The 18,569-nt window shown below is 42.5% G+C and overlaps 1 protein-coding gene across 1 annotated transcript; it reads left to right on the forward strand.

Moving 5' to 3' along the window:
- The first annotated feature begins 82 nt into the window (after positions 1–82).
- On the forward strand, positions 83–18,106 carry scfd1 (sec1 family domain containing 1). The gene is made up of 24 exons (XM_014194193.3): positions 83–235; positions 847–1,006; positions 1,334–1,424; positions 1,645–1,767; positions 1,988–2,075; positions 2,191–2,280; positions 2,697–2,752; positions 3,269–3,354; positions 3,788–3,887; positions 6,649–6,788; positions 7,091–7,181; positions 7,301–7,380; positions 7,571–7,652; positions 10,793–10,889; positions 11,036–11,106; positions 12,677–12,756; positions 12,885–12,947; positions 13,149–13,224; positions 13,532–13,585; positions 16,316–16,368; positions 16,473–16,506; positions 16,693–16,758; positions 16,896–16,964; positions 17,357–18,106. Exons 1-24 carry the CDS (start codon positions 205–207, stop codon positions 17,378–17,380), a joined length of 1,905 nt encoding a protein of 634 aa, XP_014049668.1. The 5' UTR covers positions 83–204; the 3' UTR covers positions 17,381–18,106.
- Positions 18,107–18,569: the final 463 nt, after the last annotated feature.

Here is an 18,569-nt window from a genome sequence, read left to right on the forward strand (position 1 = left end):
GACGTTTCACTCTGCCCACATTGAGCCCGGCCCAGACGTTTCACTCTGCCACATTGAGCCCAGCCCAGACGTTTCACTCTGCCCACATTGAGCCCAGCCCAGACGTTTCACTCCGCCCACATTGAGTTAAGTCCCGAACTACACACTGCCTCTCAACCAAGCCGCCACGTCATCTGTTGCCCCGTCACTGCATAAACAGAAAAGATGGCCGCCTCCGTCCGGGAAAAGCAGGCAGGTCTGTCAATGGTTTCGGTCATAGATTTTTGCTGAACGCAGGTTGTCGAATTGTTGATTCACATTGTAAAACCGATTATTTTCTCTGATCCTAGCCTGTTGAATAAAATACGAACTTCCACGATGACCACTAGCCATCTTCACGAGAAAATCAATGCTAAGCTAACTTATTAGCTAGCTAACGTAAACGCGTTACAATAATATTATAAAGCAGCAACAAGTCGGATGGCTAACCTACACTTACTACTACTCTTGACTTCACTAGACACTTTGATATGGTTGTCCTGTCAAGGAACATGAATGTCACGCAGTGAATGACTGACAGATATAGCTAAACCGACTGCAGTATCGTTCCTTTGGATGAGTGGCTAACTAGCTAACGCTAGCTAACTAGCTATTTCACTCATCAAACTATTTCACTCGTTGATTGGCAGAAATGGTATGGCAAAGTCCCAGTTCCCCCAGTCCTGTGCCATGTTTAGTATGGCAAAAGTGGTGGTTGGCCAAGGGTGTGGTGGGATTTGCAGTACCTATTGCACAAATATTTCCAATTGACGTAATCTTAAACATTGGCCAAGCATGACTTTATACAGTATTCTTCTGTGTCCCCAGCTGCATTGAAGCGCATGCTGAATTTCAACACGTCTCCGTTGAAAAACACTGCTGCTGAGCCGGTATGGAAGGTGCTGATCTACGACAGGTTCGGCCAGGACATAATCTCCCCTCTACTGGCGGTCAAAGAACTACGGGACATGGGAATCACTTTACACTTGTGAGTAACAATTTGACATCTCTGTTAATAATCTATTAATCCCCTTCACAAAAGGTAAATGTAGAGAACTAAAATCATGATGCACCAGACAAGTAATTAATGAGGGTGTAAAGACTTTGAATATGAGTAATATAACCCATCAACTGTTCAGTATTTATTGAAAATGATCTACCAGTGCAGTATATTTCAAAGGACAACAACAGTTTTGAGAGAAGTTGAATTGAGCAATTGCAAATAAGTCCACAAACACAGCATTGACTTGGTGTCGATCAATGGAGGACACCGTCATCTAGAAAGGTCTTCAATGTGTTTGATCATTCTCTATAGGTTGCTTCATTCAGACAGAGATCCCATTCCGGATGTGCCAGCCATCTATTTTGTTATGCCGACAGAGGAGAACATTGACCGGATATGCCAAGTAAGCATCCCTCACTCAGAATATCAACCTTACATCATCAGATATGATTAAACTCAGGATAGGTCTAGAGATGATAAGAAAAACTGTATTGGGCCACTGAGGCTATACATTTGGTGGCCTTGGCCAGATATATTTGTTGTCCAAACATTACATCCCAGACATGTAACATCCTACTAGTCTGTATATTGTTACATTCCATTGTTTTGTTTATTTTTCTCAGGACCTTCGTAACCAGCTGTATGAGTCATACTATTTGAACTTCATCTCAGCCATATCCAGAAGTAAACTGGAGGATATTGCTGGTGCAGCTCTCTCAGCCAACGCTGTCACACAGGTTACCAAGGTGAGTCCAACACACACTAGTTCACCTCTCTTCCAGGCTGTCTCTCAAATGGTACCCTATTTCCCTATATAGTGCACTACTTGTTTTTCCTGTAGGGCTCTGATCAAAAGTAGTACATTATGTAGGGCATAGGGTGCCATTTGTTACTCCGTCCTAGTCATTTTCTAAAACGCATCACATTACAGGGTATTGAACAGTAAGGTATTTTTTGCTTTCGTAGGTGTTTGATCAGTATTTGAATTTCATCACACTCGAAGATGATATGTTCATCCTCTGTAATCAAAATAAAGAGCTCATCTCCTACCATGGTAAGTTCATTGGATTCAGAAACTGTGCTAGATTGCACTTTGCCATTTTCATCAGATCTTATTCATGATTAGCTGGCATGATTGTATTTGACTTTTCTTATTCCCTTTTGATTAGCGATTAACAAACCGGACATCATGGACACAGAGATGGAGGCCATCATGGATACGATAGTAGACAGCCTTTTCTGCTTCTTTGTCACTCTGGGTGGGTCTTTCAACATAATATTATTAGTGCCACAATACTATTGAGACTCCTTGAGAGAACATTGCTTTGGTATTTCAAAATACTATAAGATTGTTTCATTTACTCAGGTGGTACCATTTTCTCCCTGCTAGATGGCAGCATCACTTTTGTTATTACTCACTTGAGTCGAAGCAATACCAAAATCATATTTCGTAGAGAGGAAAACTATTTGAAAGTAAAGGCCAATGGTGAAAGTGTGACTATATGATGCATTGAGTAAAGTAAACCCACTGCATGCCTACCTTGCAGGTTGTATACAATTCTCAGTTTTATCCTCATTGGATTCACAGCACATCCTCATATTCTCGATAGACAAGCTCTGCTAAAGTCATCAATGCCCTCTATTGGCAGTTAACAGATCCGTTTTGTTTTCTTAGGTGCTGTCCCCATAATCCGCTGTCCAAGAGGGAATGCTGCGGAGATGGTCGCGGTGGTGAGCATCATCCTTCCTCATTTATAATTCTCTGAATTCTCCTCAGCCGTTGTCAGGGGCTCAGTCTGTCTGTCAGTCTAAATACACTTTGTATTATGTCTTGGCAGTGCAGACAGGGCTGGGAGAGGGAGAGTAGTACCCATCCCCAGTGGGTACAGTGAAAGAGGAAATTAGTAATTTGAGGACGACATCCAAATCCACCCACCTCCAAAATCTCACTGTTTGCAGACGGTATTTGCAGGTAGATTCTTGATGTGGGGAGGAATGTTGATGCAGTCAGTGTGGAAGCTGATCCTCCAAGAACCTTAATGGATGGATGCAGTGTTTCTCCTCCAGTTACACAGCACTGCTCTTTGTTCCCTATACTGTACTGCTGTGTTGTGGTGAGGGTCTCTAAGCTCTCAGTGAAACGCTGCAAGACTGTGTGCTAAGCGTATATCCGGTTAAGACGTAAGGCGTCTTACCTAGCTGCATAAGAGGCAAAACTATCTAACCCAGTTTCTCTGTTTGTTGCAGAAACTTGACAAGAAGCTGAGGGAGAACCTGCGAGACGCCAGAAACAGCCTGTTCACTGGAGACAATATGGGGGCCGGCCAGTTCAGGTGGGTCAGGGTGCAGATTAGTACACTGGGTATGAACCATAAAGAGAGCAGACTAGATGTAGACATTAATATCATGATTCTGTACTGTACCACGGAAGGCCTACTCCATTCCCTAAGACAAACATAAAATGGCTTCCCACACACACACACACGCTGTGCTACACAATGTCTTTGTCTAACTCTGAAGTGGAAATGTGCTATTCTGCTTTTCTCCTCTCCTCTGTTCTCCAGACTCACTGAGTGGTTAGCTAGGCCTTCGCTAAGTGGTGGATGAAGTGAAAACAGTCATGCTTCCTCTGGGAAGCTCTAAGCAGGATCTATTTCAAGTCTTCTTTTGTTTCAGCTTTGGTGGAACAGAGAGAGAGCCTAGCCAGTGGGGAACTCTGGGTACATTTATCATCCTCTCATTTAATCTCTCTCGCTCTCTCTTTAGCTTCCAGAGACCCCTATTTGTACTTGCTGACCGCAACCTGGATCTTGCCACCCCCCTCCACCACACATGGACCTACCAGGCCCTCATCCACGATGTGCTGGTAAGACTAACGGGAAGCCAGGGATACAGGGAGAGAGAGAGGAGCAAATCTGTCATACTCCCACCACTCTGTTATGATGGACTTAGCAGACACATCATACACTATGACAAAAACTAAGGGCTTACCCATGATAAACGTCCACTCCACAGTCTTGAGTAATTTATGGTGAGTGGTGTTGTTGGGTGTATGGTATTTTGCGCTCTGTATAGGATGAACTATGACTATACACGGCTCAGTAGTGTGAATTGGGATTTATACAGTTGAAGTCGGAAGTTTACATCCACTTTAGACAAATACATTTCAACTCGGTTTTTCACAATTCATGACATATAATCCGAGTAAAAATTCCCTGTCTTAGGTCAGTTAGGATCACCACTTTATTTTAAGAATGTGAAATGTCAGAATAATAGTAGAGAGAATGATTTATTTCAGCTTTTATTTCTTTCATCACATTCCCAGTGGGTCAGAAGTTTACATACACTCAATTAGTATTTGGTACCATGCCTTTAAATTGTTTAACTTGGATCAAACGTTTTGGGTAGCCTTCCTCAAGCTTCCCACAATAAATTGGGGGAATTTTGGCCCATTCCTCCTGACAGAGCTGGTGTAACTGAGTCAGGTTTGTAGGTCTCCTTGCTCGCACACACTTTTTCAGCTCTGCCCACAGATTTTCTATAGGATTGAGGTCAGGGCTTTGTGATGGCCACTCCAATACCTTGACTTTGTTGTCCTTAAGCCATTTTGCCACAACTTTGGAAGTATGCTTGGGGTCATTGTCCATTTGGAAGACCCATTTGCGACCAAGCTTTAACTTCCTGACTGATGTCTTGAGATGTTGCTTCAATATATCCACATAATTTTCCTGCCTCATGATGCCATCTATTTTGTGAAGTGCACCAGTCCCTCCTGCAGCAAAGCACCCCCACAACATGATGCTGCCACCCCCATGCTTCACGGTTGGGATGGTGTTCTTCGGCTTGCAAGCCTCCCCTTTTTCCTCCAAACATAACGATGGTCATTATGGCCAAACAGTTCTATTTTTGTTTCATCAGACTAGAGGACATTTCTCCAAAAAGTATTATCTTTGTCCCCATGTGCAGTTGCAAACCGTAGTCTGGCTTTTTTATGGCGGTTTTGGAGCGGTGGCTTCTTCCTTGCTGAGCGGCCTTTCAGGTTATGTCGATATAGGACTCGTTTTACGGTGGATACAGATACTTTTGTACCTGTTTCCTCCAGCATCTTCACAAAGTCCTTTGCTGTTGTTCTAGGATTGATTTTCACTTTTTGCACCAAAGTACGTTCATCTCTGGGAGACAGAACGCTTCTCCTTCCTGAGTGGTATTACGGCTGCGTGGTTTCATGGTGTTTATACTTGTGTACTATTGTTTGTACAGATGAATGTGGTACCTTCAGGCGTTTGGAAATTGCTCTCAAGGATGAACCAGACTTGTGGAGGTCTACACATTTTTTTCTGAGGTCTTGGCTGATTTCTTTTGATTTTCCATGATGTCAAGCAAAGAGGCACTGAGTTTGAAGGTAGGCCTTGAAATAGATCCACAGGTACACCACCAATAGACTCAAATGATGTCAATTAGCCTATCAGAAGCTTCTAAAGCCATTACATATTTTTCTGGAATTTTCCAAGCTGTTTAAAGGCACAGTCAACTTAGTGTATGTAAACTTCTTGCTCACTGGTATTGTGATACAGTGAATTATATGTGAAATAATCTGTCTGTAAACAATTGCTGGAAAATGTCCTAACCGACTTGGTTGTTCCACTGGATATCATAAGGTGAATGCACCAATTTGTAAGTCGCTCTGGATAAGAGCGTCTGCTAAATGACTTAAATGTATAGTTTGTTAACAAGAAATTTGTGTAGTGGTTGAAAAACGAGTTTTAATGACTCCAACCTAAGTCTATGTAAACTTCCGACTTCAACGTGTGTGTGTGTGTGTGTGTGTGTGTGTGTGTGTGTGTGTGTGTGTGTGTGTGTGTGTGTGTGTGTGTGTGTGTGTGTGTGTGTATATATATGTATGTATGTATGTATGTATGTATGTATATATATATATATATATATATATATATATATATATATACACATACACATATATATATATACAGTTGAAGTCGGAAGTTTACATAGACTTAGGTTGGAGTATATACATACACACACACATATATATACAGTTGAAGTCGGCATATATATGCCAAGGTGTGTGATTTTTTTTTTCAAGGTAGCGCTACTGCAATTACCTTGTGTGTAAGATTAAGAATAGGGTAAATGCTGGGGTATGTGCTCAGTGCGGTGACCTGTGCCAGAGGTCATAAATATTTGTGAGGAACCATTTTCCAGAATCCCTGCTTTAAAATTATTTCTGGTGTAAAAAAAAAACGATCCCGTCTCCTCTCCTGTCCTTAGTTTTCAGTATTACGAGTTCCTTTGTTTTAACCTCAATATATTTATGACAACGGTTGTTATTTTGAATGTAGGTATTATGATGATGTAAGTAGATATCAGTGTTTATCCCAGAGGTATCTATGGACCAGTCTTTTTTTTCCGATGATGTAAGCAGAAATATGGCCAGACTACACATCCAATAGGATCTCCGCCAGCCACCAACCACCATCCCAACACTGAAAAACACAATCAATCAGAAATGACTCTATTTGCAGGAAAAATACTATCCGTAGTAGAAATGATTCTGTGTGTGTGTGTGTGTGTGTGTGTGACACTCATGTATTTCTGTGTGTGTGTCCTAGGACTTCCACCTGAACAGGGTCAGTATGGACGAGTCTGTGGGGTCAGAAGCTTCCCCTTCCGGAGCCAGACCCAAGAAGAAAAATAAGAAGAGTTATGACCTCACAGCCGCAGACAAATTCTGGCAGAAACACAAGGGCAGGTTAGGAACTCACTTGTGATGATTACTGATTCAGAGGGTAGGTTGTGGCCGATGCTTTATAACTAGGTAGCAACAGTATATTCCAAGCTTTGCTTGTTAGAAACTCCATTCCATTGGCTAAAGTGTGATTTTAAACTACTGATTTAGAAGGTAGTCTGCGTTTGATGCTTTATAACTCAATAGTACCAGTATATTTCAAACCATTTTTAAAGTTATGCTTTATAACTCAGGAGCAACAGTATATTTCAATCTTTGCTGTTGTGAAGTTCTTCTTGGCTGAGGGGTTGTTTTGACTCTTCCAGCCCGTTCCCGGAGGTGGCTGAGTCTGTACAGGAGGAGTTAGACACGTACCGAGCCCAAGAGGACGAGGTGAAACGCCTCAAGAGCATCATGGTAAGAAGGCGCACAGGCGGTTTTCTACAGCTGTTCAATGAAGTAGTCACACTGAAAACAATGGACGACACTCACACCTGCAAATTCTCCACTAAAATAAGACTTTTGATCTTCTCCAGGGGTTGGAGGGTGAGGATGAGGGTGCCATTAGTAGTATTAGTATGTCAGACAACACCGCAAAACTTACCTCAGCTGTCAGGTGAGCATCATTGTAGAATTTTCATTTTATTTGAACTAGGCTAGTCAATTAAGAACAGATTCTTATTTACAATGACGGCCTACCCGTATATGTAAATATACAGTATTTCTGTATTATTATTTATTCATTGCTACGCCGTTATTGACTGTGCTCAGTCTGTACCGAAACTGTTCTGTGTTTCCTCTACTAGCTCCCTACCAGAGCTTCTGGAGAAGAAGAGGCTGATTGACCTCCACACTAATGTAGCCACCGCCGTTCTAGATCACATTAAGGTTAGTATTAAACCCGGTCATGGCCAGACAGTGTGTTTTCTATGTCTAGATAGAGGGGGTTCTCTCTATGTCCATAGTGCACTGCATCCAATTAACACTTTTTTCTGATATTAAACATGTATGGAAGACTGCTGTGCAGTCTGTTTGAGCTCTAACATCTCAGAGCACTCACTATAAAGTTGTTACTAAATCTGCCAGTAAAGCACTGTTGAAACATCCTCTTGACTTGGACTAAGTTAAGTGTACCTATTAAGCTCACATACACATTAAGCCCACTTCCATTTATGGATTAAATTAATGTTTCAACCAGTTCATGTGGTGGTTTTTATTCTAAGCCAATTAAATGTTTTCTTATTAAGTTATTGACCGTTATGTGTAAGTTCCTACTAGTTGCCAATTTCAAAGCTGCAAAAAAACTTTGGTGTGGAGGGGCGACTCAGATAAACATATTAGTCACGGTCATTACAGTAGCAACATAGCTTGGTGAACCACAACAGTATGAGATCTCAAGCACTCACCGCTCATATTTCTTTAATGCATTTTGTCTTATTTATTTTAATGTTAAATTAACCTTGCATTGTTATACATAGATGCTTTTTAGTAAATTGGACATTTATCTTAAAGGGTACAGTAGCACCAAAAACACCCCCTCTATACAGAATGTAAATAAATATTGATCAATACTGACTTTGCATACTATTGTAGTATATAGTGTATATTTATACCTCAGACCATTAGTTTCCAAATATTTTGTAAGTAAACTTAGCTATTTTGTGTTTTTCATGGTCAATTATTGATGTTCCTATTAAGCCCAGTATGCTCCAATTAAGCCCAGTATGCTCCAATTAAGCCCAGTATGCTCCAATTAAGCCCAGTATGCTCCAATTAAGCCCAGTATGCTCCAATTAAGCCCAGTATGCTCCAATTAAGCCCAGTATGCTCCTATTAAGCCCAGTATGCTCCTATTAAGCCCAGTATGCTCCTATTAAGCCCAGTGTGCTCCTATTAAGCCCAGTATGCTCCTATTAAGCCCAGTTTACATTGAAACACATGGGGATTGTGTGTGTAGATATCCCTAATATTCAATAAACCTGAGCATAAATAGTTTTTTCTTCAGATTTAAGTTGATAAAATACTGAAACTACACTAATACATATGATGCATCGATCCATGGTTCCTTTAGCAAAGTGTAAAACCTCGGTACTCTGTCCAAGACGTTTGGACAGGTAGTCGTTGAAGCAGAGAGAGAAGAGTAGGATCAGATTTGAAGGATATGAGGGATAGAAGACCTACCAGTGTGTGAGACTAATGTAGGACATCAACCACCCGAGCCACTGCCTGTTCACACCGCTACCATCCAGAAGGTGAGGTCAGTACAGGTGCATCAAGGCTGGGACTGAGAGACTGAAGAACAGCTTCTATCTCAAGGCCATCAGACTGCAGTCACTAACTCAGAGAGACTGCTGCCTACGTTGAGACCCAAACTGGCCACTTTAATAAATGGATCACTAGTCTCTTTATACAATGCCACTCTAAATAATGCTACTTTAATAATGTTTACATATCTTACATTACTCATATCACATATATATACTGTATTTTATACCATCTGTTGCACCTTGCATATGCCGCTTGGCCATCGCTCCTCCATATACTTACATGTACATATTCTCATTCACCCCTTTAGATTTGTGTGTATTAGGTAGTTATTGGGGAATTGTTAGATATTACTGCACTGTCTGAACTAGAAGCACAAGCATTTCGCTACACTCGCATTAACATCTGCTAACCATGTGTATGTGACCAATAAAATGTGACTTGATTTGTGGTGGATAAACATAACTATTGGACAACTAATAATGCAGTTTGGGCCAGGAGATGTTCATATTGTTGTCCCTCATTCATCCAGGCATTTCTATCTTTTGGTTCACCACATGTACCTTTGTCATGCAACAGTAGAGGGGTGGAGATTTGAAACGGTCTTCAGACAGGCTTTAAGAAGACAAGTTGAACTAATTAACAAGAATAGCAGTACGGAAAATGTTAACCAGCTTTCAACTAATTCATTCAAAGTTGTGTGTGTTATGGTCTTTGTTGCATGCCTTCTTATCCACAGTGTGGGTGCAGGGTTGTGTTCTAACCATGCAGTAACACACCTAATTCAACTAATCAAGTCTGGATTGAAGTCTATGATTAGTTGATCAATTGAATCAGGTGTGTACTGGTTGGCAAGAACAAAAGCCTGGGTCGAAATTGATCTCTGTGGATACGATTGGACAAACCCTGTTATGAATGCTGCTTCCATGATGAATAGTGATGATCAATTAATTTGAACTTTAGGGGAGATGATTATAATTCAAGCTTACGTAAGAAATATCAGTTTTCAACATTTAGAAATGAATTAAAATAGATTATTAAAAAGGTGGGATCTTTTGGAACTCCCATGATCTTAAAGGTACATTCAGTACCTATTAAACCCAGTCCACACTTTTCACACATTTTATGAAATATTTTTCTCACAGAAAAAAAATGGTGTCATAAAACTTCACATGAGAGATGAATCTTTCAATTGATATTTTTTTTTAATATGTTTATTTTGTTGTGTATTTTACCCCGTTTTTCTCCCCAATTTCGATCTTGTTTCATCGCTGCAACTCCCCAATGGGCTCGGGAGGCCAAGGTCGAGTCATGCGTCTTCCGAAACATGACCCGCCAAACCGCGCTTCTTAACACCCGCCCACTTAACCCGGAAGCCAGCCGCACCAATGTGTCGGAGGAAACACCGTTCACCTGCAGATGCCCACAATGAGTCTCTAGAGCACGATGAGCCAAGTAAAGCCCCCCCCCCCTAACCTGGACGACGCTGGGCCAATTGTGTGCTGCCCTATGGGACTCCTGATCACGGACGGTTGTGATACAGCCCGGGATCGAACCAGGGTCTGTAGCGATGCAGTGCCTTAGAAGGCTGCACCACTCGGGGAGCCCTTCATTTGATAATTTTAACAAAAATATCTCAACTTAAGATTTTGGTGGGCACTTATAGGTACTCTTTCCCTAATGTGTACACTTTCCCTAATGTGTACACCTTTCCCTAATGTGTACACTTTCCCTAATGTGTAACTTCTGTGACCCATCTACAGAGCCGTAAACTGGACGTGTACTTTGAGTACGAGGAGAAGCTGATGAGCAAATCCACCCTGGATAAGTCTTTACTGGACATCATCAGTGACCCTGACGGTAGATGTGCCTCTGTGCTTATCTTTGCCAGAAATTACATAAATCATACATGTGCTATCTCGTGTACTTTGTCAACGGTCGGAAATACCTGAGATGCCTGTTGATGTAAGGTTTGTTAAACAACTTTGTTTTTGTCTTTGTGACAGCGGGAACACCAGAGGACAAGATGAGACTGTTTCTGATTTTCTACATCACAGCCCTGCAGCCCCCTTCAGAGGTGAGGAGGCCTGTCCCCCACTTAACCCTTGCCCTATCAAACACATGCATACTCGACTTAACCCTGTCCCTATCAAACACATGCATACTAGACTTAACCCTGTCCCTATCAAACACATGCATACTCGACTTAACCCTGTCCCTATCAAAAACATACTAGACTCAAATCACACATTCTCTCACCATCAAACACATGCCAAACTAGACTCAATCACAGGTCGGAGAGGAGCCACAAGATACAGGCCCCTTTGTTAGGGAACTCTGTTGATTGGTCTGATTCACTACGGTCATATGCAGTATCATGTCCAATGGAACCACAAACGGCACAATAGCAACCTCAGTGGAGACACTTTGCGGTGTGGTAGTCTTAGTAACAGCACAATATACAATATGAAAAACCTTGGCCCTGGCTTGCGTTTCATTGTTTAGAACACCAAACATCAATTCTCAAATCATTTTTTTTGCATGATATTCAAACCAGCTTTTCTTCTTACAGCATTCAAAAGCTTTATTGTTCGATATGACACGTTAGAGCAGGTTCCAGGAACATCGATACCCTTTGAAGCCGAGGCCAAATGTCATTACTCCAGAAGTCCAATAATGCTTGTTCTGTTCTGAGCATCTCAAGGCCCTCTGTATAGGAGGACACCCAGCTCTCCACTATGACTGTGGGTTCTACGTCTGCTTTCTTCAGGGAGGTGGCGCAGCTCAGGGACTAGCCTCTTAGAGACCCTGCTAAGACTTGGAAGACCCTAATACTGGCTCTGCTTCAAGCCCTGTCACCACCACCTCAGTAACCACAGTTCACCACAGAGGAGTGAAGTCAAGTCCCTCCAGCCGCCAGCTCCAAAGAGCTGGGAGGATGCCCGGGGCCGTATTCACAAAGTCTCTGAGTAGGAGTACGGATCCAGGATCAGTTCCCTGCTCGTCCATATAATCGTTTTCATTATCATCTAAAAGACAAAACTGATCCTATATCAGCACTCCTGCTCTGAGGAGTATTAATATGGGCCCAGGTTTCTGGCTGCGGCTGCAGGCTGGGATCAGCGTTAGGGGCAGCCTGTCCTGGAGCATCATGTTGATCAATGGTCTTCCTAATAGCCCTTCTCCTCTGAGATGCCATTCTGTTTTCCCGGCCTGACAGCTGAAGTCAAGCAGGAAATCTTTTTCCACCGCCAACGTCTTGTGGTATTCCTCCTTTCATCTCTGTCCCCCCCCTTTAACCTGAACCCGTCGAGGGCCGATTATTACCATGGGATTACCATCTCCTCTCTGCTCCGTTCTACAGTTGGTCCAGTATGTACATTTTTTAAGGTGATTTGTTTTCCCTGGATGCTGTGATGTAACATCAGTTTAGTTACATTAAAAAGTACTTCTCTCTGCCATCATAATGTACTGATGATGTCACACTCTGTTTTAGGATGACTGGGTTTTTATTTCTTCAAGCTTTTATAAGTCCCTGGTCGGTAAATTCCCTACTAATACTCGAATGCCCGCTCAATCACTTGTATGTTTTACCTTGGTGAAAACAGGCATACTGTTATCTTACTGGGGTTTTTCTGTGTTTTCAGAGTGATCTGGACCAATACAAGAAGGCTCTTCTAGAAACTGGCTGCGACCTGTCCTCTCTCAACTACATCAAGCAGTGGAAGTAAGACATTACAAACAAGCTTGCGTTTTCATCATATAATGTTTCATACATGCAGAACCAAACAGATAATAAAACACATTGTTTTGGGTTCTTTCAAGGAGCTTATTATGAATATTTTGTTTTGCCAGGGCTTTCACAAAGATTGCTGCCACACCATCTAACTATGGGAACAGCGGCGTGAAACCTATGGGGTAAGAAAGAGAGAGCACTCTCTGTGTGCGTCCCAAATGGCACCTTATTCCCTACATAGTACACTACTTTTGACCAGGTTAGTGTACTATGTAGGGAATAGGGTGCCATTTGGGACATTGCAGAGTTTCCCTTGTTTCAGGGGTCCCATAGACCTAACCCCCTTGCTGACCCTGTCCTCCTCCTGTCTGTCTATCCCACAGCCTCTTCTCTAGAGTGATGAACTCTGGCTCCCAGTTTGTCATGGAGGGGGTGAAACACCTGGTGCTTAAACAGCATGTGAGTAGCTTTCCCACACACACACACACACGAGATATACACGCACACAGAATTATGCACAGAAACACACACATGCAGATTGAGTGATACTGAATGTCTCTTAATAGACAGATGAGAGGAGCAGTCTCATCATGATACTGTCTGTACATGTGTTTTTAAAATGTCCAGATGTCCCTTGGCTTTGATGGGAAGGTTTTGCCTGGAGACACGTATGATAATATCTCACGCGGCTGCTCGTTGGAGTCAGTCTGTAGTGAATAATTACCTGGTGAGAAAGAACAGAGTTTTTAAAGTGTCTTTCTTTCAGAACCTGCCAGTCACGCGTATCCTGGACAACCTGATGGAGATGAAGTCCAATCCGGTGAGTCGTCTCCTCTCTTCCCTCCTCCTCTCTTCCTCCCTCCTCCTCTCTTCCCTCCTCCCCCTCTACTGTGGACATTCCTCTATGTTTCTGCTTTGTTGCACCATCACATTCAGGAGGGAAGCATGCTGATGAATACAGTGGCAACAAGATGAACAGCCTAATGGGGGTCTCATGTCTGCAGTCGGAGACTTCTCCAATCATGCCCCCTTCTGATTAGATCACTTCTGAATATGTGGGGGGAAACTAGTCATCACAAATTGTGAAGACTGACTAGATTTTTTTAATAAAGGCAGCAACTGTAGCTAAGCTAATTTGTAAAATGTCAAATAGCTGTCTGCAGTCGTGTACACAGAGTACTAGTCAAAAGTTTGGACACACCTACACATTCCAGGGTTTTTCTTTATTTGTACTATTTTCTACATTGTAGAATAGTAGTGAAGACATCAAAACTATGAAATAATACATATGGAATCTTGTAGTAACCAAAAAAGGGTTAAACAAATCAAAATAGATTTTATATTTGAGATTCTTCAAAGTAGCCACCCTTTGCCTTGATGACAGCTTTTTCGCTTTCACCTTGGCATTCTCTCAACCAGCTTCATAAGGTCGTCACCTGGAATGCATTAGCTACAGTTGCTGCCTTTATTAAAAAATCTAGTCCGTCTTCACAATTTGTGAAAAATAATGTATAACCCTTTAATGAGTAGGTGTGTCCAATCTTTTGACTGGTACTGTACCTGCGGATGACCTATGAACTCAGTGTAGTAGTGTTTAAGTCAAGTCAGTCAGTCATGTGCATAACAATATAGAAATGCCAGGAAGCTTCTGCTACAGCAGACATAGGGGAATGCATCCCAAATGGCACCCTATTCCCTATATAGTGCACTACTTTTGACCAGAGCCATATGAGCCCTGGTCAAAAATCGTGCACTATGTAGGGAATAGGGTGCCATTTGGGATGCCACCCCAGTGATTTAAAAACAGCTCTGTGAGGGTGGCCTGGTCTGCTCTGGGGGCTCCACGGTGGTGCGAAACCCTAGCCGCTAGCTGTCTGCAGGGCTGCAATAGAGCACATGGGCAGCACTGTGGACTCTCAATCCTCTCTCTGGGAGGGCAGGCACACACTGAACCTGGAGATTAGGTTACAGCTAACCTAGAAGCTCTCTCTACACTCCCTCATCTCTCTCTCAGCTCCTTACCAGCTTACCCTGAAGCAGAGGGAAGGTCCACTTCACTGAAAATCATTCACAAGCCATCCTCTGTGTACTCAACACTACACTTGTTAGTGTAGGCCACCAGACTTGAGGGAGGTCCCCTATTCCCCTCTGTGGTCCATGTCTAATGTTCCCTGGATCAGCTGCTACATCTATAGAGGTGTTACATCAACTTAGTCCCTTTGTGATTACCATCTCTCGCAGGTCCATAAACATTTGAGGAATGATAATTTGAACAAACGCTTTTCAATTTCCATTAGCTCCGTTCCATCTTGTGTCAGCGTCCCAGGTGGCACACTATTCCCTTCAAAGTGCCCGTAGGGCTCTGCTTAAAAGTAGTGCACTTTATAGGGAATAGGGTACCATTTGGCACTCATCCTGTGTCTCTACAGCCAGGAGGGAGCAGGGATTACAGGATTCTGTTACTGGCTTTAGATGCCCCCCAACCCCTATCCCCACCTCTCCAAACACTGAATTGGACATAACAATATTATCATTTTCTCAGCTACTGGAATTACAGTGCACTGTACAAAGCGCTTCTTGTTCGGTGAGCCGAGAAGGAGAAGGGCACATCAGTCCAAATTCAACAGCCTTCATCCTCCTCTCCTCTCCCCTGTCCCGCATCCGATGGCCCTCTTGGACAGGTGTAATCTATCGCTGGTTCGTCTGTGTGAACACAATGCCATTCCTCTCCCAGGCAGCTTTAGCAGTGTGTTCAGGTTTGATATCAGAAGCCCTCTGCTGAACTGCCTCTCTCCTGTGTGGGGAAAGACGATAGCACAAAAATCTGGAGCATCTAGTCAGTTCAGAGAGACAGGGAGCTCCTCTTTCACCAGCCTGACTGCAAAGTATTTTCTCTTCTGGTGAAGAATGTGAGTGGGCCACGGCTCTGCCAGATGGAGGTAGATGCGTTCGGTCCATTGGGAAGAGAGAGACTACGGATGCATCCTAAATGGCAACCTATTTAGGGCACTACCTTTGACCAGGGCCAATAGGGCTTTGTTGTGAATTGTTAGATATGTTGTGAACTGTTAGATATTACTGCACTGTTGGAGCCAGGAAGTCAAGCATTTAGCTACACCCGCAATAACATCTGCTAAGTATGTGTATGCGACCAATACAATTTGATTTGGTCAAAACTAGTCCACTATAGGGAATAGGATGCCATTTGGGACTAAAGACTTGGTTCTGGGTTTAAGGAGGATGTATGAGAGAGGGAGGAAGCTCCACGGGTCCTATTTAAGACTAGTTCTGGTAAATGTGACGTTTCTGTTGAACTCAAGCAGGTGTTGTCTGAATTCTGCCTGATCTGATCGCACTTGAGTCAATTGGTTGACTTTGTCTCACAGGACCCATGCTTATGCAGGAGTTGTTTTAGTAAGAGGAACTGGGTGACCTTGAGCACTGGGGGGGATTTTGGGGTTTCTAGAATTGTCCGAAAATGGGCTCCCTCTTGTTGTTCATGTGATGTATACGTTTGTTGGTGTATTGAGGATGTTTTTATGATCTGCAGGAGACTGATGACTACAGATACTTTGATCCCAAGATGCTGCGCGGCAGTGAGAGGTAAGACTTCAAGAGCTCCAAGGATAGCAGTTAAGGCCTCTAAATAGTAACGTGCATTTTCTGTCTGTAAGATCTGTGTCTAAACACTCCTGTTCTCCCAACAGCTCAACCCCAAGGAACAAGAACCCGTTTCAAGAGGTGAGTCCTGCCATGGTCAGCAGACAGACACACAAACAGGGCCTCCATTAAATCCAGTAACTGCTGTGTGTTGTCCTGGTGTCTACCTTGGACTCACTGTGTGACAGGGGAGGGGGGGCACTAATCTGTGTGTATGTGTGTATAATGTACATGAACCTGTCAGTGAGATCTCGCCTTCTGTTTCAGGCTATCGTCTTTGTGGTCGGAGGAGGAAACTACATAGAATATCAAAACCTGGTGGACTACACAAAGGTAAACTATCACTCCAAATAGTTTTTAAATGTCTACATGTAACATTGTGACAAAAGGTTTCATTGTATTTTGTGAAACCTCTTCATATTTTCAGTTGAGTTTTTTTGAACAATGTGTATTTTGTGGCATCCTTTTAGGCAAAGCCAGGGAAGAGGGTGCTGTACGGATGCAGTGAGCTCTTCAATGCAGGGCAGTTCATCAAACAGGTACGAGGACCACCAGCCTTTGGGTGCGTCCCAAATGGCACCCTATTACCCATATAGTGCACTACTACCCTATGGGGCCCTGGTCAAAAGTAGTGCACTGAATAGGGAAACTGCATTGTTGGTTAAGGGCTTGTAAGTAAGCATTTCACGGTAAGGTGAACCTGTTGTATTTGGCGCGTGTGACAAATAACATTTGATTTGATTTAAAAAGGGTGCCATTTGGGAAGCAGGCTTTTTGTTGAGTAATATAAATTATTTAAGCCCGACTCATAATATGGAATGATGACACCCATATTGTGGGTTTGTGTTAAATCACCTACACTGCTAAGTTGATCTTAGATTTCTTGTAGTGAGATGTATTTTTTATTGTTTCTCCATGTTTGTCTCCACAGCTATCCTCACTCGGCCAAAAATAAAAGCAAGAAAACATATGAACACTTTCTTTTCTTGGATTCCATTTCTCCGAAATACTCACAACTGCAATCAAGACCTCTCTAATCATTGATGATCGTTTTAAGTTCCTCTATATCCTGACTCTCTCTCTCTCTCTCTCTCTCTCTCTCTCTCTCTCTCTCTCTCTCTCTCTCTCTCTCTCTCTCTCTCTCTCTCTCTCTCTGATATTCCATGTGTTTTATAATGTTTACTATACTTACATTGTTTGTTTAAAGGCCCATTGCTGTCAAAAACATGATTTTCCTGTGTTTTATATTTCCATACTATGAGGTTGGGGAAAATACTGCAAAAATTCTTATAATGCCCTTTTAGTGTAAGAGCTTTTTGAAAAGACCGCCTGAAATTATTGCCTGTTTTGGTGGGATGGAGTTTTAGTGGTAAATTAGTTAATAGACAAATAAGAAAGAGTTCCAAACCTCTCTGTCTCTGCCAATAACAGATAGTTTTCAGTTTTCCCATCCTCACTCAGACCACTCCCAGACAGTCCTACCAAAATTCTTGTTTGAGAAATTGCTCTTGCTAAGAAGCTATTTTTGTTACTTTTTGACCATTTTAATTGAAAATAATCGCAGTAAAGTACTTAATTGTTACCCAGAAATGATTTGATATTGATATAAAAACATCTGCACTGGGCCTTTAACGAATTTGCTTTGCACTCTCAACAAATAAAGTTGAATAGTCTTACTCAACACGGTTGCTGTGTAGTGTATCAACCAGAGTTTTCCAACTTGTCCTTTGTTTAATCTTATTCAGGATCAGGACAGGGTGTTTTAGTAGGGACTTCCTCTTGCAGCGAACAAGGATACAAATAAATAATATTTACAGTCTACAAATAGCCCCGTTTTGTCTGTGTCCGTTCCCCTTAGGCGATTTGGAGCTGATCTCGAATGAGCCAAGAAGCCAGTGGCAGTTTAGTTGCTGATCTAGAGTTGTAGCATGGAGAACTCACCACTATTATACAAGGTGCTGCTGTTTATTTTCTATATTGCCCAACACCATAGACTAAGACTTCAAGCTACCTTGACCAGCTTTAGGTGCCACCAATCAAAGTATGTATCGAAGTGTATTATTAGCTGACCTGACTTCCGTGGCTAGTGGCAGGCGTTGCATTAGACACTCTCATTAACCGGATCAAGGGATAAGGCTAATGTA

Source organism: Salmo salar, chromosome 01 (assembly GCF_965601325.2).
Source record: "Salmo salar chromosome 01, fSalSal1, whole genome shotgun sequence".
Classification (NCBI taxonomy): domain Eukaryota; kingdom Metazoa; phylum Chordata; class Actinopteri; order Salmoniformes; family Salmonidae; genus Salmo; species Salmo salar.

Coding starts and splice junctions, on each gene's coding strand:
- scfd1 (XM_014194193.3), top strand. CDS start 205: ATGGCCGCCTCCGTCCGGGAAAAGCAGGCAG. Junction 1,007..1,333: donor ATGGGAATCACTTTACACTT/GTGAGTAACAAT, acceptor CATTCTCTATAG/GTTGCTTCATTCAGACAGAG. Junction 16,965..17,356: donor CAGGGCAGTTCATCAAACAG/GTACGAGGACCA, acceptor TTGTCTCCACAG/CTATCCTCACTCGGCCAAAA.